The 24,100-nt window shown below is 31.4% G+C and overlaps 1 protein-coding gene across 1 annotated transcript in view; it reads right to left on the bottom strand.

The window, feature by feature from the left end:
* Positions 1-1,167: 1,167 nt before the first annotated feature.
* LOC134718604 (deleted in malignant brain tumors 1 protein-like) overlaps positions 1,168-24,100 on the bottom strand; it is a 44,631-nt gene continuing 21,698 nt past the window's right edge. Inside the window, exons 15-27 of the mRNA XM_063581232.1 lie at positions 21,212-21,375; positions 19,202-19,222; positions 18,083-18,148; positions 16,974-17,115; positions 16,294-16,472; positions 13,393-13,452; positions 12,558-12,699; positions 10,880-11,049; positions 9,913-9,957; positions 7,936-8,138; positions 3,723-4,126; positions 2,450-2,721; positions 1,168-1,391 (exon numbers count right to left, since the gene is read on the bottom strand). Of these exons, the coding sequence (XP_063437302.1) occupies positions 1,219-1,391; positions 2,450-2,721; positions 3,723-4,126; positions 7,936-8,138; positions 9,913-9,957; positions 10,880-11,049; positions 12,558-12,699; positions 13,393-13,452; positions 16,294-16,472; positions 16,974-17,115; positions 18,083-18,148; positions 19,202-19,222; positions 21,212-21,375 (2,041 nt within the window). The 3' untranslated portion in view covers positions 1,168-1,218. The remainder of the gene's footprint in view (positions 1,392-2,449; positions 2,722-3,722; positions 4,127-7,935; positions 8,139-9,912; positions 9,958-10,879; positions 11,050-12,557; positions 12,700-13,392; positions 13,453-16,293; positions 16,473-16,973; positions 17,116-18,082; positions 18,149-19,201; positions 19,223-21,211; positions 21,376-24,100) is intronic.

The raw sequence follows: 24,100 nt of genomic DNA, 5'->3' as shown, positions 1-24,100 counted from the left end.
ATTGGTCTGTTTCTGTGTGTGTTGCGTTTCGGTGTTGTGTCGTTGTTCTCCTCTTATATTTAATGCGTTTCGCTCGGTTTTGGTTTGTTACCCCGATTTTGTTTTTTGTCCATGGATTTATGAGTTTTGAACAGCGGTATACTACTGTTGCCTTTATTTGATGTTTCACCGAATTTCGCTTAAAGGTGTCGAACCACCAATTGAAATTCCATATCTGTTGAACCAAATGTTGCAATTTGTACAGCTGTCTAAATATTTTACCTTAAGTTTACCTTTATAGAAACAAGGTATATCCTGAATGGTACATGTATCAGCTTTCCACATGCCAATTTTCAACAGATGTTTAAAATCACATAAAACAGAAAAGGTCTTCCGAATAAAGGTACCACTAAAAAAAATGGTTTTCTGGAATTTTAAATTAGTATACATACTATATATGGAGTGCATTAATCCTCAATTTTGAATGCAAACTAATAAACAAGTACATTTTAGCTCAAAATGGTCTGAATATATTTCGTTTTCACCAAAAGTTTCATATCTCCCAATTTGTTGGTTAGTTTGAGTAAACAATGACATCAAATGCACTATTTTTTGACCGAGTAGGCCTACTTTCACATACGTTCAAAATTCAAGGGAGTATTTCGTGGTGTGACACCTTTTTCTTTGTTGTCGTTTTGTATGGTGCTGACATCAAATATATTATATGAAATATTTATTTTTCGGTATAGCTTCCCTCTGATTACAACAATGAGTGTACCCCAAAGAGAGTGATGCATGAAATATGCGCTCCCTACTTCTAGTTTAGAACAACAACTAAGGTAACAACTTCCACATGTTCACTTTTTACATTAAATTTATTGGTCTGTCAAATAGTTGTATGTCTATATATTCCACACAACTATACAATTTGTGTTTATTTAATGGATGTAACAGCAGAAACAACTTGTTATCATGTACAATAAAAATGATCAGCTGTTCATATTATGTTCAACTTAGTGCTGTTTATCTTTTTCATAACTCATTGGTGTTGTAATAACATGTATAACACATAAAGAAGAAAACATATGATGACTTTATTACGAACTTTTACAAACATAAAATCTTCATCATATAAATGATATATACAAAACATTCATATAAATATATATTTATATATATTAGCATTGTTGTCAATACTCAAATTCAATGATTTGAGTTCACGAGCCGCAAATTATTTGTTTACACAATTTTAGCTTGTCCATTTTGACGTCTCTTCGATCTGAAGTATATCGACATCACAACCGAAACAGCCACCATTGACACTGCTACAACGACGACTCCAACGACGTACACAGGGTTGTTTCCCTTATTATTTACTTCCGGTTTCTTTCCTGCATGTAACGCCTCTGTACCTGTGGTATTTTGAAAGTAAATATTAATTTCAGTTTCAAAAATATTTGTTCCAATATTGGATTATCTCTCGTGATAATTCTAATGTAATAAAAAAATCACGTTTTAACAGAGATAAAGATATAAAAAAAAGTAAGCAATGAACATGATTGTTAAATTTGATATATGCTTCTTTGCGCTTCTTCGTTAAATTTTTGTTTGTTTTTGTTCTAGTTGAAAATATGACACGATGATGACTGCTGTACCCATATTTTGACAATTTTACCTAGTATGTCTGTTTATTTCACGCATCGTTTCCAATATAATGAAGTGTGATACAACTGTCATACAATTGAGAGGTTACGCGCTATTAAACCAGGCGCGATCCACTATTTTATACATGAGAAAATGCCTGTTCCAAGTCAGGAATATGACATTTGTTGTTTATACTTTAGTGTGTTTTATCTTTGGTTTTGCCATTTGATTAGGAACTTTCCATTTCGGAGTTCACTATTTTTGTGATTTTACTTTTTAATGTGCTTAACTACAAAGAATGATATTTAAACCAATGCAGGTTTGTTTTAAGTCCGTTAGTATAACAAAAACCTTATGAAAAAAATGTAATCTAAATGACTTCTTAAGTATTGACCGTTTTAACATATATGAACTAAACCTTTATAATCTCGATGAATACAGTAGGAAATTATAAAAAAAAAATAGTTTTTAGCTCACCTCTTTAGACAATTTGGTTTTGCGTTTTCATTTTTTGAATTTGGTAACTGGGGCTATGCTCGTTTATATACATCCCTGGTTTCAAAATGTTAAGGTCTGAACATTCCTGATGAAGGTTATTTAGAAAAGCCTTTCTTAGGATTAAAAGTAGAAAAATGATATATTTTTTTTATAGCAATGGCTATTTTTGTATACTTTATAATAAACTTATACAACATTTTGTTCGTAACGCGCTAACATTGTTTGTTCGTAAACTTGTTTGTCGTTTAAATCAGTTTACTCATCGGTACCGAAGTAAATATTTTATCTTGCCCTTTTCAATGTTTTCAAATTTCCTTAACCAACTTGCCTTTTTGAAAAACAACTGTAGCTTCATCTTCAGCATAACCAATTGGTCCAACACCTTCAATGGGTTCATCATCTTGATCTATACTCCCGACTCGCTTCCTGTTGCTACAACGAGGCTCACAGTCACGTGAGTAGTCATTGCTATGACAAAACGTGGCATTGCAATGAACATACATTGAATCGGGATGGAAGGCATACTCAAAATCCTGGAAGTGGAATCTCGTCTCATGTGTAGACTTGGTAGTTATAAACGCACTAGGTGTCGCAGGACATCTGTTGTAAAAAAAAACATACATGATAGTAGATTTTTCTTGATTAAAAAATCATTATGTAAGGCATGCATGCAGGCCGTACTTTGACCTTCTAGTATAAAGTTTTTGCTTTTACAAATTGTGACTTATATGGAGAGTTGTCTCATTGGTACTCATACCACACCTTCTTATATCTAATAAATGCAAAAGGCATAAACGAATTAAAAGTTTAAATGATTTTCAAAGAGGCGTTTCACCGTTTAATCGTTTGCTCCCCTCTTTGAAGTTGCAAACTGTTTTAAATACTTTAATAAATTGAAATTGGAAAAATTATGCAGACAAAAAAACAGTTTATGTGCTTATCTTTAAGATTTGAGTCCTTGAAAACTTGGCGGGACAGGAGTCCCTCTGGATTTTTACATTAGAACCTTTTTTTCCTTTTAAAACTAAAAAATAATAACAAGGATTTGATTAGATTTTCAACAATGTTCTTTTTGAAATTATATATAATAAAATTATGAATTAACTCATCATAGATACCAGGACTAAATTTTGTATATACGCAAGACGCGCGTTTCGTCAAAAAAGGACTCATCAGTGACGCTTGAACCCGAAAAAAAATTGAAAAGGCCAAATAAGGTACGAAGTTGAAGAGCATTAAGGATCAAAATTCCTTATTATTTTGCCAAATACAGCTAAGGGAATCTATGCCTGAGGTAGAAAAACCTTAGTTTTTCAAAAATTCATAATTCATAATTCATGTCATGAAAAGATGTGTGAATGTCACTACATGGGTAAAACTAGAGGATTTCATGTGTTTCAGTAGGTTGTTACCATAGATTGTACCTATTCCAATTACTAGTAAATGAGTTATGCAATAACTATTACTAATTTTCATTTCTGATCAAATCTTACACAAACCATTTCAAAAGTCCATGATACAATCAAACACACTCCTTAAAAAATAGTCCCTGTAATGAATCTTACCCATTTTGGAGTAGATAAGAGATGTACGAATCTTACCCATTTTTTATTAGATAGTAGATGTACGAATCACTTGCTGATTTACTGGGCTTTGTGTAGCAGTCTGATAACCTCATTTTCACATTATAGTCATGGATTGGAGTAGTTGCCTTAACGTACACATTCTGACCAACCATGTATGACGGTGGGAATCCATTGAACTCGTGTTGGAAGTTTGAATCACTGAAGAATTTCAGTTGAACGACAAAATGTCCTACACCAGAAATTGTCTGTTGTTCTAAATTCCCATGGATGTTGTTGATATTATTTTCTCCTGACTCCTGTTTTGACATGTCACATTCGACACTCACCTGGAACCTGTACTCGTGGACAATGTATGGCTGGTTTGGATCGTGCACGGCGTAAACAAGCGTGTTTGTATATATAACCCCATTCGCAGATGCCTGTGAAATACAAAAAGCTTCGTGAAAAAACGTAATTATTCTAACTAAATTGATAATATAAAATATAAAAGTTGTATCATACTGAGTACTTGCACTATGATTATAACACAAACATATTGTTAAATTTAAGATAATTATTTTGAACTTTTGTACAAAAAAATGGTAACTTGTCGAATTTATTAAAATGCTAGAATTAGAAACTTTAAATTATTACCCTCATTGCTGAATTGATAAAGAATACTTTAGTGTTTGTGCATTTCTTTTTAGGCAAAATAAATTATAAATCCAAAACATAGAAGAATTTTTTGCGAGCTGATATAACAAAAAAGTTATTTCAACAAGTTGGTATGCATCACAACGATTTTTTGTGTCACACGATAACATTTTTTTTTAAATGTCCAGTTTTTTCAAGGGTCATATATCTGGATAAACATCTATAGACCAATTTTTTTTTTTTTTTTTTTTTAATATTTCTATTAATATTCTAACTGCTTGAACAAAATTGAGAAACACGCATCTTCTCAATCACGTTATTGTATTTGGAACATTCCTACTTATTTGTTTGCACCTGTCATAAATCAGGAATCTGTAAGTCAGGAGTTGTCGTTTAATGATGTGGATCATAGATGTTTCTCGCTTCTCGTTTTTTTTTATAATGATTTGACCTTTTGTTTTCTTAATTGAATGGTTTCACACTAGTAGTTTGTAAGGCTTTTTATATAGGTTGCTGTTCGTACTTTGACCGTAAATGGTTTATTTTTATAAATTGTGACACATTTCCTTATATTTATACAAAGAGCAATGATCCTCTTAGGATTCCGCAGACTTTAAAAAAAAATACCCCACAAAAAACAAAAGAAACCCGAAAACATGACAACCATGATTTAACTGAAAGCGGCGTTCGACACAAATAGTTAATCGATAAATCTCTATTGGACAATATCTTTGTATTTCTCAAGATGAACTCATAAATGTAATTTTATTTCTCCTGATTCAGAGTAATTTCTCGCAATTTGATTGATTGATATTGTCCTAATAAATTGAAGTACAATTTTCAATCACCTCAATTGGAATTATCTCCCTTACTTATTACGTCAATATGAATTATCTCCCTTCAATCATCGACCTACTAAAAAAAGATAAGTTGCTTTTTTTTATCTAATGTTTTAATTTTTTTTAGTTTCAGATTGAATATCTATAATTTATTTGGTTGATATTGTCATAAAATTGAATATTGAAAATTGAATATAATGATATGTAAAATTACAAAATCAGGATAAATTCGTTACACAGTGTTGAATTGTCCTAATACGGAATTTATCGGTTCAATAAAATTCATATCGGTTTTGGCTTCGCCTCATCCGATAGGAACTTTATTGATCCAATATATTTTCGAATTAGGAAAATTGCACACTATGTAACTTATAATATGTGTGATTCATAATTCATTTGTTACAGAAGCATCTTCATCAATAGCGTAACAATCATGATATAGGACGCCTACAGTTATATATAAACTGTTAGAAAAACAGGACAGATGAACAATTTGGCAAACGATTCTACCGTTTCTAGATACATAAAAAAAATGTATCTAGAACTTCACCAAAAATTAAACTATGCATAGTTCGACATTCGATTTTGACTGTAGTAAGGGAAAACCATTGATTTGGTAATATTTCTGTTTCGCTAGTTGTACTAACCGATACAAATGCGGATCCTTTGACAACTGTAAAATAGTCCTTTTTGCTATCTGATTCTGTAAACTATTTATTATTTGACCCAACGAGACACATTCCGGCTTATTACCCATATGAATGTTCGATAACACAAACAATTTTGTAGATGTTCATTTCGAATAGATAAGTCACGTTTGATTTTGCCATGTGATTATGGACTTTCCAAATTGATTTTCCTCTGAGTTCAGTATTTTTGTGATTTTACTTTTTATCAACGCACTACTTTCAATTTTATTTGTTTCACATGTTGTATATTCATAGTAAGACATTCAATTTAGACTGTATGCAAGGAAAACAATTGCTTTTGTAATATGTTTGTTTTAACTGGTATATTTCATTACAAATAAGGCTCATTTTACAGCTGAATTATAACTCTTTTGCTATTTGATATATATAGAATAAAGGACTTCTTGATACTGACTTTATCGAAGTAAAATGTCAGGTGAGCCCGTAGGTCGAGCCTGATATTTTCTGTGATAAAGTCAGTATCAAAATCAAAAAGTCCTTTATTCTGTTTATCGGTAATTTAAAAAAAAAAATACTACAACATAATAGAGAAATAAAAAAACAAACTTCTTTTCGCGTCGAATCACGGCGAATCACACTTGACGTCACAGGCTGCATTGCGTCATTTGAAAATATGTCGCAATGCAGTAAACACTGTGTTCTTTTGCACAAAGTATTGAAATGTATTATTGCATGCGTTTCATTAATATTCTGATTTGAACATGACTCTAACAATACCAAATATAATGGTAGCATACCGGTAAGTCAACTTTTTTTAATTTTTCACAAAGCATCAGCATATTCAGGGTCCTGATACCGACATTCCGGGCTTAAAAACATGAAATCACGAGGTCCCGAAAATCAAAAAAAGAATTCCCGGATCCGCGAGGACCAATCCCCAATCCCGAGCTAAAAAAAACACCCGATCCCAGAGTCCTATAAACATGATAAAGGTCATATTCCCCCTCTAGAATGATACGATATAAATCAGCAGATATTTCATCGATCATCATTTTTAAATTCAATGATAAGTTTTTAATAGACGTCATTAAACTTTGAGCTTATAATTCTTGCTTTATTCAAAGTCATGTTCATTTATTTCAACGCGGACCAGAAATATGAAACTTGAATTTTAAAGAGCCTGCAGTTTACTTCAATTTAAGAATCGAATTTAGGGAAAGACGACCCGGGTCACAGTCACCCCTTTTAAAGGCTACAATTTTGGTCAATGCAGACTTTTATAGCTAGGTGCCCCCGGTTACCCCCTTTTTAAAATTTATCCTAGATCCACATTTGAATATGTTCACTTTTTGTTTTTTACTCTATGAATATCTGTCGATATAAGGATAATGAAACCACAGCTTTTAAAATTGTATATGATGGTCCAACAAAATGCGTAAATTTAATTTCTTTCTAGCTTCGCTAATGCAATAGCGGTATTTTTTTGGTCACTATTTATGTGTTGCGTTTAAATATGAATTGTAACAATTCGTAGTGACTGAACAGGTGAAGCAAAAACTTCTCAAGAACTAGAAAAGGAAAACTACTTGAAACAGCATCAGGGTTATGTATTGGTTTTGTATGAATAAAAATTGGAACCGCATGGACGATTTGTTAGTTGTACTTCCTTGTGAATAGCAAGGACAACTTCATATATCAATTATAGAGAACGTATTTTTTTTTATTTTAAAGTATATCAGGTTTTTCATACATTTCCTGTTTACATTTTCACAACAATCGTTCAAAAAGGATTAACGAGCGTTTCTGCGAACAGAAAATCACGCGCATTTTTGTGAATGAAAAGAGAAAGTAGATCCTTACGCGTTGCATTTGCGCAGGTCATTTGCGTACTAGCCCAATAATTTTTATATCACGGCCATTCCACTGATACTGACATTATCAGCGAGTACACATCAAAGGCAAAATGTACCGATTACCGATAAATAAAATATATAGTGTATGATCCAATGAGACACATGCACGTTTATTAACCAGTTCAAAAAAAAATTTAGTTAGAAGATTGTCTTTTTCGAATTAAAAAGTCATGTTTAACAATGCACTACTTACAATTTTATTTGTTCCGCATGTTGTATAATCTTCATTGAAAATGAGGTAATCACCAGATCTAGTTCCAGTACAACTGTGAGAGCCCAGGTAGATATCAGTCTCTTTAAAATCTGAATACTGTTGTTCCATTGGCGGTAGGTGGACCTTAACATACCAGCTACTATGCTGACAGTTTACAGTGATATGTCTGGCATTGGTTGATTCTGATGAATAAAATAATCATTAAGACTAATTTCATTGGTTATATTTGTATAAACAAATAAGATCTGTATTTTGTTTACAAACAGTATCTGCTATATATTTAATACTTGGTATAAATATTTTTCATTTGTATGATGAAGTTGATTTTATGTTTCAGTTATTTTTTTCATTTTTATATTTAATTTCTTGAATTCATGTTTTAAATAATTATACGACAAATACCAAGAAGAATAACCCAATATGTAAATCAAATGTCTTATGAACATTTCTGTAAGTTCGATAGGATACCATATTATATAATCCAACAGCCGCCTTTTTTTCCTTTATTTTACGGCAGATTGAATAACGTCTACCTCCTTTGACTTAGTTAGTATTGACAGTGATTCTTGCTTCTCTGATTTATAGCTTACAGACACTATCAACACAAAAGTATAAAACCATGGATAAATTCATTGCATGTGTATCGTCATAAACTTAGTACATGTAAAGTGTAAATAAAACATTTGAAGAAAATCAAGGTACCTAAACCACCACAATTAACAGCTGTTGTTACTAGCTTGGGTAGGAAACCAGCAATATCGGAATAATTTGTGCTTAGATAATAGTCGTAATTGTAGGCAAGATTTTTTAACACTTGTTCATCATTACTATCACCAATTCCAACACTTATAATTTTAGTTCCCACAGCTTTACATCGGTCAGCCTCTTGTTGGGCCCGTGATTGTCAATCTGTTAACAACACAAGATAATTTGTGGCGTTTGACCTGTCTCCATTGAAGCTGGTAAACATATTACTGCATGCATGGGAAAGTTCATCTGCAATATCGGTCCCTCCCGAGGAGTATGGCATTGACATAACGCGATTCACCATGCTGTTAGGATCACCAGGGTAATTGTTAAGACTAAAAACTGTTCGGCTATTATCGTCAAATGTCATGGCTCCGATTCGTTTAAATTCATTTCTGATATCAAGATGGCGGATTGTGTCAACAATGGATGCTCTTGTTTTGTCAAAGTTATCACTACCTACACTTCCGGATTCATCAACAACAAAAATAACATCAGCAGAAGAAGACGTCACTGACTGACATCCTAATTAAGATAAATTAAAGCTTACTTTTATAATTTGATAACAGGGCGAAATTTAACAAACATGTTAAACATGTAAATGCTATTACTCATCATAATGATATGCAATACTCTAATAATAATAGTAGTTTCTATCATAATTATTATCATATTTGTTTTTATTAAAAAAAAAACCAGTTCAGTGCCAATCAAAATTGATAACTATCCGTTTAATTAACATATCCAACTGTTAAAAACGTATGACTTCGTAACAATATTTGTCTTCATGCGACTCATAATATGCACTCGTATCAAAATGTCACAATAGCCAAAACAATAACGCGGTTCATAACATTTGAATACAAAATTCAAAAAAATTGTGTAGGTAACTACTTCCCTAGAGAATAATAATTAGACTGTTTAAAGTGAATATTCAGAGTAACATAAGTTACCCCTAGTTTTTTGTGGGGTTCGTGTTGTTTATTCTTTAGTTTTCTATGTTGTGTCATGTGTACTTTTGTTTTTCTGTTTGTCTTTTTCTTTTTTAGCCATGGCGTTGTCAGTTTGTTTTAGATTTATGAGTTTGACTGTCACGGTGGTATCTTTCGTCCCTCTCTTCTTTTACAGAAAAAAACCACCTCAATGATATTTCATGTCCGTGTAAAACGGTCAGAATAATTTGAGTTTGTTTTTGTTTGATAAACCTACCCGTCTTAAAGGGTACTGTGGCTGTTTCCTCAGTGGTTACTGTATCTGGAACAGAAAACAGAAATGTAAGATGGCACACTACAGGGCGATAACTTTGATTAAATCAGCTGAAGGTACGCATCACGTTCAATTATTTAGGAAGTATTAAGCTTCTCAATGATTAAAACAAAGTGTGTCAGACTACTATAAATCAAATGAAAGTTTTCCGATTAAGTATGTGATTCGTGTTTTTTTTTTAATATGTCTTTTATTAAATGGTCAGAGTAAATATTTGGTAAATATTTATTGAAAATTAAACTAGCCAATGTGATTGTTTTAAAAAGATTTGGTTCCACTTATGTCTGATATATCTGACAAGGATATTCGTTATTTAATTCATTTAATTCGCTGATTGAAAATTCCATAACATATTTTCAATCCAACAATTTGTGAACTTAAAGTCTTTATGGGTATAGTTTTATGTTTTCTATAGATCAAAACCGTTAAAATACTCTAATCATAATGTAGTGCTTAGTGCATCAGACCACTTACACGACGGTTACTGGTTCGATTCCTGTTCCGGGACGAAAATTTCACAGATTGAATATTCAGCTCTCCCTTGAAAGCATTTGCGAGTATGGTCTTGGACTCGAACGATAAATGACTAGCTCATGTTAAGAGAGAGAGTCGTATCCATTGCATGTAAAAGACATCCTTGCAGATTCCAAAAAAGAGCAGGCTTATGCCGCTACAAGACAACACTCGAACCCGCAAAGTGAAAAAGGATTTATATACTAGTAAGCTGCAATAAATTTTCTCCCAATCCACTAGACATAAATATGTTTAGAACTAAAACTAAATCAAAGAAAAATGATCAATCCACAGTTTACCAAAGATATCAAATATAGGTATTCAGTTCTAGATCTTCAACAACAGTCTAGTGTATGAACAATGATAAGTAATGAACCTTAGAGAGGTGTGTACGTACCACATTGTATATAGAGTTTGTCGTTACAGTAAGTAGTGTATCCTAATCTGTCACCTGTGCAATCATCAATACCATTGGAGGAGGAATAATAATAATAACTCCCTGGACATTGTAAATCTGTCACAAGAGCAGTATGGGAACTGTCGTATCTACCATATACGTAATGAGCACTGAAAGTCAATGACACAAATATCAATACAACTAATTATATGATAAGAAAGACATTTTTCTTGGTCTCACATTGTATCATACAATGTACATTCATTTACACATGAAGTATAATACATTATCATAATATCAAATAAGGACATGACTATTATGATGCTTTTAAAATACCAAATAGAATCTAAATTAACTTTTTCATACACATAACAGGCATTTTATTTGATCATTAAGTTTATGTCAAGTACCTCACATAATGTATACAATTTTGATGAAAAAAGAATGAAGGAGCCTCTCTCATATGATATTTTTATTTAAAATTGATGCATGAGATAATGCAATCGTTACACTTGTGCTCTAGTTTTAGAGATACAAGTGAAAACTGCATTTTCCCCTATTTTCTATTTTTAGCCATGTCTGTTTAGTTGGTTGGCAAGCAGGTCATCTGAAACATCTTAAAAAAATAATATTTCTATGCTTATTTGTGGCGAAGTTTTATCAATTTCAGTTGTTTCTGTGGAAGACTTTTGTGAAAGGGTACACAAAAATACGAAAATTGTTAGATTTGACTTGAAAGGGCTGTAAATCTTAATGGGGTCAATTGAACATTTTCGTCATGTTGACTTATTTGTAGATCGTACTTTGCTGAACATTTTGCTGTTTTCCAATTATCTGTAGCTATCATTATATTCAAAATATAACCAAACACAACAAAATATCCTTAACACTACGAATCAAGGGGCAGTAATCTTATAACAATTCGTCTGATATTTCTGACAATATCAGAACAAATGTATCTTATCCCAATGAACATTTTTATCTCAGTAAATTTTGACATAATTTCTTAAGTTTTATAGATATAAGCCAAAAACTGCATTTTCTATTTTAAACTATGTCGACCAAATTAGTTGATAGGTGGGTTAATCGGACACAATTTTTGAAGTAAATACCCTAATAATAATTGTCACCAAGTTTGGTTAATTTTGACTCAGAACAGTTTCCAACAATGGTTTCAGAGGAGAAGATTTGTGTAAGATAACGAAAAATTACCAACAATTGTTACAAATTGACTATAAAGAACATTAACTCCTATATGGGGCCAATTGACCATTTTAGTGATGTTTTACTTTTTGTAGATCTTACTGTGCTTAACAGTATTGCTGTTTACAGTTTATCTCTTTCTATAATGATATTAAAGATAATAACCAGAACCTGGAAAATTTCCTAACCAATTCTTGGGCAGAAAATCTAATATAAAAATAATATAAATTTTTTTAGCAACCCAACAACGGGTTGTCCGATTCGTCTGAAAATATCAGGAGAGATAAGCTTTGTCAGATTTTCTTTTAATGCTTCGGTTTCAGCTATCAAAACCAAAATCGACATTTTACCCTTTTGTTCTATGTTAAGCCATTACGGCCATCTTAGTTAGGTTCACCGGACACATTTTAAACTAGATACCCCAATGATAATTGTGGTGAAGTTTGGTTAAATGCACTAAATATAAAAAACATACGATGAATATCCAAGATATCGGCAAACAGAATTAAACTGGTATGTAGATTGACTGGAGTTATGGCATACATAACCCCAGCGTCCATTGTAGTAGATCTGTAGATATCCTTCACCACCATATGTTAAACGTACGGGAATATGACCTAAAACCACATAATATTAGTTCTATTTACGACACACTCAAATAAGAAGAAAGTCAATATGGTGCATTTGACATTTGAAACAATATCAGTGCAGGGATGGGGTCAATTTCTTTAAAGTGTAATCGATTAAATTCCAATTACTATGCTAATAAAATTACGATTACACCTTATTTCAAACATAATCGATTACATTACATTACCTTTCTTTAAAGTAATCATGATTACTGTTGATTACTCATGATTGTATATTGCCATATTAATGAATTTCTTGTAACTTTATATCCTCAAGAAAAAGATAATATTGGTGATTTTTTTTAAACCATAATTTATTCCTCTTGTTTAAAAGAATTTAAACAAGTACAGTGTAACATGTTTAATTTGATAATATGATATCTGGTTTAAAATTCCATTTAGAACTAAGTGGACTGACATGCAATTATATAAATTATTAAAGTCAAATTAGAACACACATGAGATGTGGACTTTGTCTCAATTTAAAGTCACAACACCATAAAGAAATTTTATTGCAAAACTACTGCAAGTTATACAATTTTACTGTCATAATTATATGATTCCTTTATCAAATTGCATTCAAATCAAGAGAGACAGATAATCTCGAGCTAATCTTTACATCCGGATTGTATTCGTGTGTTAATGAAATCATAATAAGGAGTACTATTTTAATTGTCCTACCATGAGTCCCAAGCACGCCAGCAGTTGTAACTTCATATTCAACAGTTGTAGCGTCCACATCTATAAGTAATAGATAAATCGATTAAAAAAAATCAAAGACAGAGAAATGATAAGTTGAAAATAAGATTATTCGGATTTTTAATATGACGTTCTTCAAGAGTTACGAGTACACACCCGTGGTAAAATTGAATCTTCGTATGTCACCTGATAATCAACGTCATGATTTGTGTTCACTGCTACAATCCTTCTCCGATCGTATGCTTTTAATGAATGATAAATTCACGTCAATGTTGAAAGAATTTAGAGATTTTGAGGGAAAATGATCGAATGGGAAACTCAAAATCGTCAAAACGTTCATACATGAAAAACGATGGAAGGAATTCGTATAAATGTAACGTAGTTAAAAACAACTTCATTCAATTCTGTCTTAGAATGTTATTGTATATCATTTTGGAATGTCACTTATCCTATTTCCTCGTCGCTTCCGTAAATATACATAGTATATTTAATAACAGGAACAACAAGCATTTCCATTCACATAAAACGCTTTGATCTAAAAGAGTTGCTGTGTCACTCGGGGATATTTTATTGACATAAAAAGCCAACCCTTCGTAAAATCATAAGAAATTGAAGCCCCCCAGGAATTATTTGTTTATTAATTATTAGCTGATATTGTTGTTATACTTTATTTGAATATAACAGCAAATATAAAAGCTATTCATAAGCTCCACTTAAAAGAAATGGCTGCAGGTCACCTTGAAATATGTCAAACATTGATTATTATATCGAATTACACAAAGGCGGATTGTTTTTGCATTTTTGATTTATATCAAAATCAATATACAATGAGATTCAAAGGACATACACAATAAGATAAAAAAAAATCTTAATAACTTTCCCTTTAATCTTCATGGTACCACGAGCCGGATGAAGCTGATTTGCTTAGAAAAATACTGCATGAAAATTTAGAAACTGACAACTATATTTTGAACACTCATTAGTGTGTTCGAGTTACATTTTAAGGTATTCATATATATAGTATAAATATCAGCACAACAATGTTTAATATACATATTTGCAAACATTTGTTCTTCCATTGCTAGGATACGAACTTAAGCTATTGGGATATCGAGACAACACCAACTGCACTGTGTCAAGCGCAAAAGGCCACTCGGTTAGACTGAACTAACAATTCCGATTTCGGTGGCGCTGTGTTTCCTTTCCTGCTTTTCAGTAGAATCTTGAGTTTTGACATAGCACATGATATATTTGGTATGTAAATGGAAATCTTTTCAGATTAGCTAAATTATCGCTGGTAAAGGAACGTCAGATGCTGTAACAGAAATAATAAGTAGCTCCAACCAAATGACCACTCTACGATAGACCCATAATTCGGATCACCAGTAAAGTGCTATAAGGCAGAAAATACATTTGTTTTCATAGTTACTCTAAATATCAGAACACAAGAGTTAAATCTTCAAATTTTGGTTCTTTTCTGGCATGCATTTGAATATATGCTATTAAGATTTCGCGCAAATGGAGGTGATAAACAGCTAAAACATATTATAGGCATATAAAAACAATGTTATTCTGCAAATTGTTTGAAAGCAAATGTTTGTTCTTCTCTTGTCGGCATTCAAACTCATGTTATTGTGATATATCGAGACAATACTGCCTGCACTGTTTCCAGCGCTTTCAATCATTCTTCCACCTGGACCGAACTAAACACGCAACTAAGTGTTACCTTTCCTCGGTTACGCCAAGTTATCTATCCTAAATGATTGTAAGATGTTGTAACAGAAATTATCACATATTTTGTACTGATATGTACGTTTTTGCATGGCCAATAATAGCCGGAAGTCAAGGTTGGTTATCAGCCCTCGAAATCCATATCAAGCCCCCAAGTTTAACTTCCGGTAACCTGTCAATCAAAGACTATTTGTAAACAAGTTGAACACAATGAAAAGAAATTGAGAAAGTTACGAATCTGCTGTAGAAGAAAAAGTACTGAGAAATCAACAGTGAAAATCACAAAACTGTTCGTAAAACTTTGACGTCATAAGAATTTAGAAAATATATGAAGCCACACTGGAATGAGTAGCGATATAAGATTCTTCTTAAGCAGTTTTTAACATATATTTGCAATTCTTTTATTAATATATTTATTGTTAATTATTTCTGAAACTTTTCACAAAACGTTGTTACTGTGATACGAACTTTTTTTTTAACTCGCAGTGATACATTTTTTTATTTTTGGGTTGTTTTTTGTACCATATCATAAAGTAACAGCTAATAGTGTAATAAACAAAATTTGTTATGAAAAAATAAAGGTTTAATTTTTTGCTAAATTTTTTGTACCCACGAGCCACCTTAAATACCTTTTTGATTTTTGAAGAAATATCAAACATAATTTGGTGTAAGCTCTTTGTTTTCTCTTGCTTAAAAATATGTGATAAATAGATTATTACATGTCATTTTCCATATGGTCCATCAGGTATCAGCCAACGACCCATATCAAGCCCTCGGGCTAAAGCCCTCTGGCTTGATATGGGAGTCTACGGCTGATACCAGGGCCATATGGAAAATGCCATGTAATAATCTATAATGAGTATATAAGTACGTGTAAACACATGACAACTCTACGACATATCCATACAAGGTTGAAAACATATATGATATTCATAATTGCTAACAACAATGTTAAATATGCATATTTATTTATATGAATAATACAATGTTTTAAAGAATAAATGGAATCCGAATGCAATATACCAATGATTAACTGCAAAATAAATTGCTCAAAGATCAGGTTTTCAAAATTCTCATAAACTCAGAAGACATAAATGAACTACAATCCACTAATTACTACTTCGTGTTTATTCGTGTAAAAGCTATACGTACATGTACCACATTCAATGTAGAGTTTATCATTGCAGTAATTAGAATATCCTAATCTACTACCAGTACAGTCATCTATACCATTGGGAAACAAAAAATAGTAGTAGTAACTTCTAGGACAATGGAAATCTGTCACTATAGCAGAATGGGAACGGTCATATTGTCCATTAATTCTGACAGCACTGTAAAAATCAAATCGATTTACAAATCATTGAACATTGAGTGGATTACAGTTGAGCTACTAGTGATGCATGCACAGTGATGATTGTATTCAGTTTTCTTGTTAAATTAATGCAATAGGAGTTAAATTGGTTTTTTTTTGTATTGATGGGTTTTATTTCTGACAAAAAGTATACAAAATAATAATGCATTTTGATTATTATTGATACAACTCTTCTCTAGAGGCCAACATACATAAGGTTAAGATAATTAAACTCAATTTAAATACCAGTAATGTCCGTGTGTAATGTCCGTATGCAAAACACTCGTTTTGTTTACAAACTAATCATCAGTGAAACTCGAATTAAAACAACTTAAACGTCCACATAACAAACGAAGTTGTAGAGCGTTTGGGAAACAAAATTTCTAAAGGTTTTTGTTAATTTAAGCTAATGTAATATATTCCAAGGGTAGAACATCCATTTAACTTTCCCATAATATCGTTAAAAAGTAAATATACGTACGATGAATATCCCAGATATCGACAAGCAGAATTAAACTCTTCTCTTTGCTGATTATAGTTGTGACAAACATAACCCCATCGTCCTTTATAATAGATTTCTAACAATCCATAACCACCGTTTGTAAGGCGGAATGAAATGTGCCCTGTTAATATAAACTAGCCTTTTACTCAAACAAATTAGAAACGTTTTATTAAAATATATAATTACCTATAACAACTTAATATTTCCAAGGAACACATATGTAGAATTTTGATTCTTTACTTCAATTTTTGTATCCGCTTATTTAATGTACAGTAAAATAAAGCATCAGGTTGAGATAAAAAAAAAAAAAAAACATGTAATAAATTGTGGTTGATCGAATGATCATCGATTTCATAATGTCGCATCAGCGCTAAAGATTAAAGATAAGATTTGAAAGTAAAAATTAATTGTGATCGATGATGGTTGTTTAATAAACAAATATATTTATAAATAAGTTGGTTTCTTTTAGTTTCTAATACTTTTGTTACCAGATATCTATTCTTATTATCAATGTACGACCGATTTGTTCTCTACTTTTAAGTCAATACTAAACTTTGACGTTATCATTCAGTTACTGTTACATATTCTGATAGATGTCCGTTTTAATTATCAACCAATTAAAAAGTCCTGGCCTTGAAAACATAAAACTTTTGAGTCAGTTTTCTCTACTTATACTACAAAATCAACCATTCAAAAAGCTGGATTTCATGTTTCGAGCATGATTATTGTGCTCCGAGCTTTATGACTTCAACCCCTGAAATACCTAATTCAATCACATGTACACATAAATTAATATACCGTTTGTATATCATTAAAGTGGGCATCAATATCGTGTATAAATAAAGACAGAGACACATTATATTAGTAACGGTTTTTAGTTTATTAATTTCAATCCTTGGTTTACCTCGGATTGTTGTCCGTATTGGCGTCAATTGCTCTTCAAATATATTTGGTGCTGTTTGAATTAATCCGGTGATTTTATTATCTGTTCGTCGTTTTAAAATGAGCCGTCACAAAAACAAAACAGTTAAATGATTTTAAAGATTTTCCTCTGATCATAAAATTAAAAAGAGTATAAACAATTTTACCATGTCTTCCAAGTACGTCAGCAGTTGTAGCTCTGTCAAGGAATGAGACAGTTGTCATTTCATTTCCTACAATTATAACACAATTTGAAACACGAGATACTTATAAGAAGTGTAAGTTCAATACCAACGTTTTACATTCTATATATTAGTGTTTTGATACATACAGCACTGGCTTACCAACAACTAGGGCTATTCTGATCTTGTTATTATTGACAACATTAGGCAAATAAGTTTAAACAATTCATCTAATCATATATCACGTTACAGGGGGGTACAAAAAAGTACAAAATACATGTAAATAAAGCTCCAGTTGATCTGCTAATAGGCCTTTTTGTTATGTACATGGTGGCGATTATCTTCTGTAAATTCAGCTCATTTACATAGTATAATTATGGAATCTTTGTGAGCATGAACGAACATATTAACAGAAAGACAGATGAACGGATCATAAACTTTATAACCGACGAAAAGTTGCATAGTGAATCGTAATTTATTTAAATACAAGCCCATCAAATAAAACTCTTTTTAACACATGAAATTAATTGTGTTTTTATTCTCAAAGTTTTATTCTATTTATGGGGATGGTAAAAGAATTAAAGTAAGCATAATTAATAACAAAATTTAAACAATTTCAAGCAAAATTACAAAAAGTAATGTTGAAGTTTCAAGAACATTTGCATCACTTAAATTTCTTTTTTCAATTTTAAAACAAGAAGAAATTCACATGCAACAATTGTTAATATAACACATTAAACCTGCACAATAACCAGGTTTAGTTTTCCTTCTAAATTGAATGTAGTAACGTGCATGCGATTGACATAATGTTGAAATCATTATTGGTGTGTCTACACATATTTGATGGATAAGTTTTCATTTGGTCACTACTTGACTGCAATAAACGTATCTACTCTTTAGACATTTGATTGAATTTTGTCCTCGAATGTACTAAGACCTGTCTCCGAATAATCTTCTAACGTTAAGCAACAATCTTTCTGTCGTTATTACGTCACCTTTTTAAATTTGTAATGTAAATATATACGGGAATAAGAGTGATTCTTAGTAATGGTGGACAAATTTGCATACAAGTTTAAATATGTCTATAAGATGTAATATACTTACTACCTCCTGATTTAGGGTAACCTGCAATTAGACAAAGAATGTGTGAGCATTTATTTAAGACATGTTTTACCTTTATTTGCAACGAAAAAATGGTTTTAACTTTTTATTGGACAAACTTCGACAATTTAAAACAAAATGAAAAAAATATCAAACTTAGCATGCAACTTTCTTCTTTAAAACCTGGTTTTCAGACTTAACGCCTATATGGCCAAAACATTTAAACTCGGAATTTATATTGATTTTATAAACTCTTTATATTTAATCTTTTTTGGGGTTTTACATTGAAGTCGTAGAAACAGAAAAATAGTAAAAAAAGATAAATAAAAAAGTCATATTGATACTATCATTTGATTGTAAGAAGCTTCTGTTTACGTTTGGTAAAAATCCAGGATAGTTTATGAATCTAATAAATGTTTTAAAAGCTGTAACTGCGGACCGTGTGTAATGTTTACTGGAAGAAAAACAATACTTCTGGATACTATCGTATGATAATAATCAAGCTTTTGTCCAAGTTTGGTACAAATCTAGGGTAGTTTTAATAAGTTATTAAATTTTTTTAAAAATTAACCACAGAGTGAATATCATGTTTTCCGGCAGAAAAACAAAGTCCACTTATGAGTAAAATACGGAAAAATGGAATTTAGTTTTACAAAATTTACTTCTGGATACTATCTTATAATCACAAAGAAGCTTCTGTTCAAGTTTTGTAGAAAACCAGGAAAGTTAAAATTAAAATTTCAAAACTTTAACCACAGAGTGAATACTTGCGGACAATGACGACGACGAAGGCGGAATTTATGATCGCTATATCTCGCTTTTTCAACCTAAGTTGACGGCTCGACAAAAATATATCATAACAATAGTGTAAAAAGGCGTTAAAGGTTAATAATAAATATATAAAAACGGATCTGTCTTTAACATATATTTATCCAAATGAAAATGCGTAACAGCAGGTGACGACTTATTACATCATTGACTTCTGACATGTGAATCTCTTCTTTGATAAAATTGAACATAGACTACCCTGACCAGTGCTTGATAACGACCAGTGCTCGATAAGGCGCTACAGAAATTATTTTTTAATGAAAATAAAACATTTTTGAATTCATATTTTTTTTGTATTTATACCTGAAAAGGGGCTTTACAGGAAATGTACATTTTGCATGATCTTAATTTAACGGGAAAATTATAGCAGACGATGAATCGACGGTGGTGAATCGAAGTTGAAAAGATCGCTCTTGGAATCAAGTTTAAAAAAAACTTTAATCAAATATTTAGTAATTACAAATAACATGGATCGATTGCAAATTCATTAACAATTCAAATGATGTGATTCTAACAATTATATTCAATTCAAGGCATTTGAAACATCAATTTTTGTCCCCCTAGAGCCCCTACATATTTTCACTTGGCCGCCGTCATTTTTATGTAAACAATATATTTTGGATAAACTTGCTTTTCTTTTTATATATATTCCGGTTTGGTGTTTTATTTGTCACTGATGAGCCATGGTACTGCAATATTTGTGTACAATTTAAGTAATAATAGACTATGAATATTTTTTAACACAGTTTTTGTTTTCTAAATTTTGGAATCCTCTGCATTTTTATGAATATATTACCATTTCAGTAAAATTTAAATGTCAATTATCAGAAAAATGTTCATTTAATCAAATAGACATCATAGTTTTTATTTTATTTTTATTCTGAGCTTTTTATTGCATTAACGAGAACTGGTCAATTTGTATTCAATTTTGGCATATTTTTAGTATGTGAATCAAGCATGCCCCACGGTGAAATCATAATAGGAATTTTACAACCAATAATGTCCTTTTATTCCAAATAAGGTCAACTATGATCAAACAAAAGGTCATAAATCAGTTTGGACGATTATGTCGGTAAACAGTAAAAACCTATGTTAAATTATCGAGCACTGGTCAGTAGAGTCTATAATTTCAGATATAAACAGTGAACCAAACAAAATTTACACGTCTAAATCAAATTTACTTACGACAGGAAACACTTGCGTCTTCACTATGACCACAATTATGGTGGTTCCATCTTCTTGGTGAACACTGAGATATGTCGCTTTCATATCCATTACAGTTTAAGTCATCTAACATAATTGATCCACTCCCCTCACCAAACGCAGCATTTCCATATGCTGTTACGCTTCTTAAATGATTGATATTTTAATGTTAAACATTCTGGTTATTCTAAATGGTGGTGATTTGATTGAGTATTGCTACTCCATTCAAAACATTACAAAAATACAAAGACAATACGCTATGACAATGATGACTAGGACTAGTATTTCTACACACGTTCACTACTTGTGTTTATTTGTTTTTCACTAGTGTCAACACCTTTACTAAACGAACAAGAAGTTACAATCAAAATGTATTTTCCTTTAAAACATCTTTTGTTTAAATATTGTGTGTAATAAACATGTCAAATATCATTGACAGACTTTAAATGACCTGTTATAGCTATACATATTAACATATAACATTGTATAAACATAGGAAGATAATGTACGATAGCAAATGAGACAATCTTTCAGTAGAGAACATATGACGAAGATGTTCGTAACTGGAGGTCATTATTCGACCTTTACACATCAGCAAAACACGTACCTAATAGTCAGTTAAATTAAAAGTGCTTAGTACCAACGATTTGTAATATTTTTAAAGTATGAGCAGTACAACTAAAAACATTTTGTAAGAATGTACTGCTGTTTTCCTAAGGGATAATACTTCAATTCATGCCATGTTGCGCTATATAACCACGAATATAACTTTCTTGCGTAAAAACATTACTTTAAGTGTGTAACGTCATTTTAGTGAGGATGCATTATTGTGTTCATCGCTATCAATTTTCGTGGTTCAACAAAAGTTGATTGAAAAAAATCTTGTTATTTCTTCCCTCCCATGAAGAGAAAAACTTGCATTTTGAAATTGATCACGACAACGAACAAAATAACATCACACAAATAATTATGAATCTATCGAACTGATGTTGAAAAAATATATTATAATATTTCTGCTAAGTGAGAGGTTTCATCTCCTAATAAATAGTTGGCTGTTCTAATTTAGCATTTGGGTTGTATTATGCTATGCCACGCCTATATATTTGGCTTAGTTAATCTTATCCTCGAGTGAATGCTATCATACTGTTTATCACATAACTAAAACATTTTTATTGTACTTAGTATGATTTTAACTTTTTAATAATTGAAATACCACTACACACTCAGGTAAATTTCACTCACATCAATTTCACATGACTTTGAATTCATGTGAATCTCACGTGAAATTCACATCAATTTCACCTCAAACGAGCTTATTCGGAAACTCACGTGAAAACAATTTTTATGAGTTGCACGTGATTCTCATGTGAAACTCATGTAAATTTCACATGGAAATCACGTTGAAATTTTCATGTGAAGTTCACATGAATTTTTAAAATAGAGTATTTTAAATAACATCTCAATTTTCAAATTTAATTAAAATCATGAAAAATATCAATCTTTTTTGTTGTAAATTTCACGTGAAATTCATGTGAAAAATTTCACATCAGATTCATGTGAATCTCAATTCATGTGAAATTCACATGAAAATTTCCACGTGAGTTTCATGTAAAAGCTCGATTGAGGTGAATCTCACATGAAATTTTTTATGTGAATTTGACGTGAGATTGATGTGAAATTCATGTGAGCAAATTTTGCCTGTGTAGAACTGTGTGATCAACTATGATCTGCAAAATGATTTAAGATTGTATTTAGAACATCATACTGATAAAAGGTTACCACACATCAATTATACCCGACTGTACATGTGGTAAATGATGCCCTTTATAGCTTGCTGTTCGGAGTGAGCCAACTTGAAGGCTCCGTGTTGAAAATCTATTATAATGGTTTACTTTTACAAATTACGACTTGGATGGAGAGTTCTGTGCTTAAACGGCTGTGGGTAACTTAAGTTACCCACAGCCCAAGATGGCAGACTCTAAACTCGTTGATATCTAATTCATACAAAATGACCCTTTTGCGACGTTTTTTATGCAGAATGTAATGATTTATAGGATGTTTGAATAAAGAAATAGTTAACAATTACCACAAGTTTGTTAATTTAGAGTTCATTAAAGTGCAAGACCAACTTTAAAAAAAGCATAAGACGTCCGTAACTTTTTAAACGCAACTAAGCAGACTGTCCGTAACTTTATTTTCAAATGTGGGTAACTTTCGATTTAGAATTTAAAGAATTATAATTTCAACAATTAGAAGACAATTAACATCTTAAAACCCCTTCTTTGTAACCTTCACGGAGGTTTATACTGCGCATTCACCACCAAATGTGATTTTATTAACGCATCATACTTACACAACGGAAGTTTTATGTGGGGTTTGTCGTACTCGGTCCTGGTTATAGTTTTAACTTTTATTAACTGATGTGCGTTTAATCAACGTTTTCGCTTCGGACCATGGCTTTGTCATACTCTTTGATTTTGTTTGTTTAATTATCTGTTTGCGGTTTACTTTCACATCGGTTTCTTTTTATGTGTATTTTGATGAATACTCTTTAAAGGGGCTCGGTATTTATACATCCCACCAGTTAGTAATAGTATTAAGTTGTTTTTAATACGTTTTCTAGTATGTTTTCTTTTTTCTTTCTTTTTGTTTGTTATCAGGGATTGTTGAACTATGAAACAACCCTGTTGTCTTCGTTATTTATATTTCATATACTAGTACTATTTCTAATTGTTTCAATATTTTGCTTACTCTATTCCTTTTTTGTCGCTATATTTTAACTATTGTGTCTTTTAGTTAGTTTGGTTTAATTTAATGAAATTTAATGCAACTTGCATACAAGTGAAATATGCAGCTAGCTGGTAAACTATG

The sequence above is a fragment of the Mytilus trossulus genome, chromosome 5 (genome assembly GCF_036588685.1).
Source record: "Mytilus trossulus isolate FHL-02 chromosome 5, PNRI_Mtr1.1.1.hap1, whole genome shotgun sequence".
Taxonomy (NCBI): domain Eukaryota; kingdom Metazoa; phylum Mollusca; class Bivalvia; order Mytilida; family Mytilidae; genus Mytilus; species Mytilus trossulus.
The sequence above is the reverse complement of the archived record's forward strand: the minus strand, read 5'-3'. Positions and strand labels throughout refer to the sequence as shown.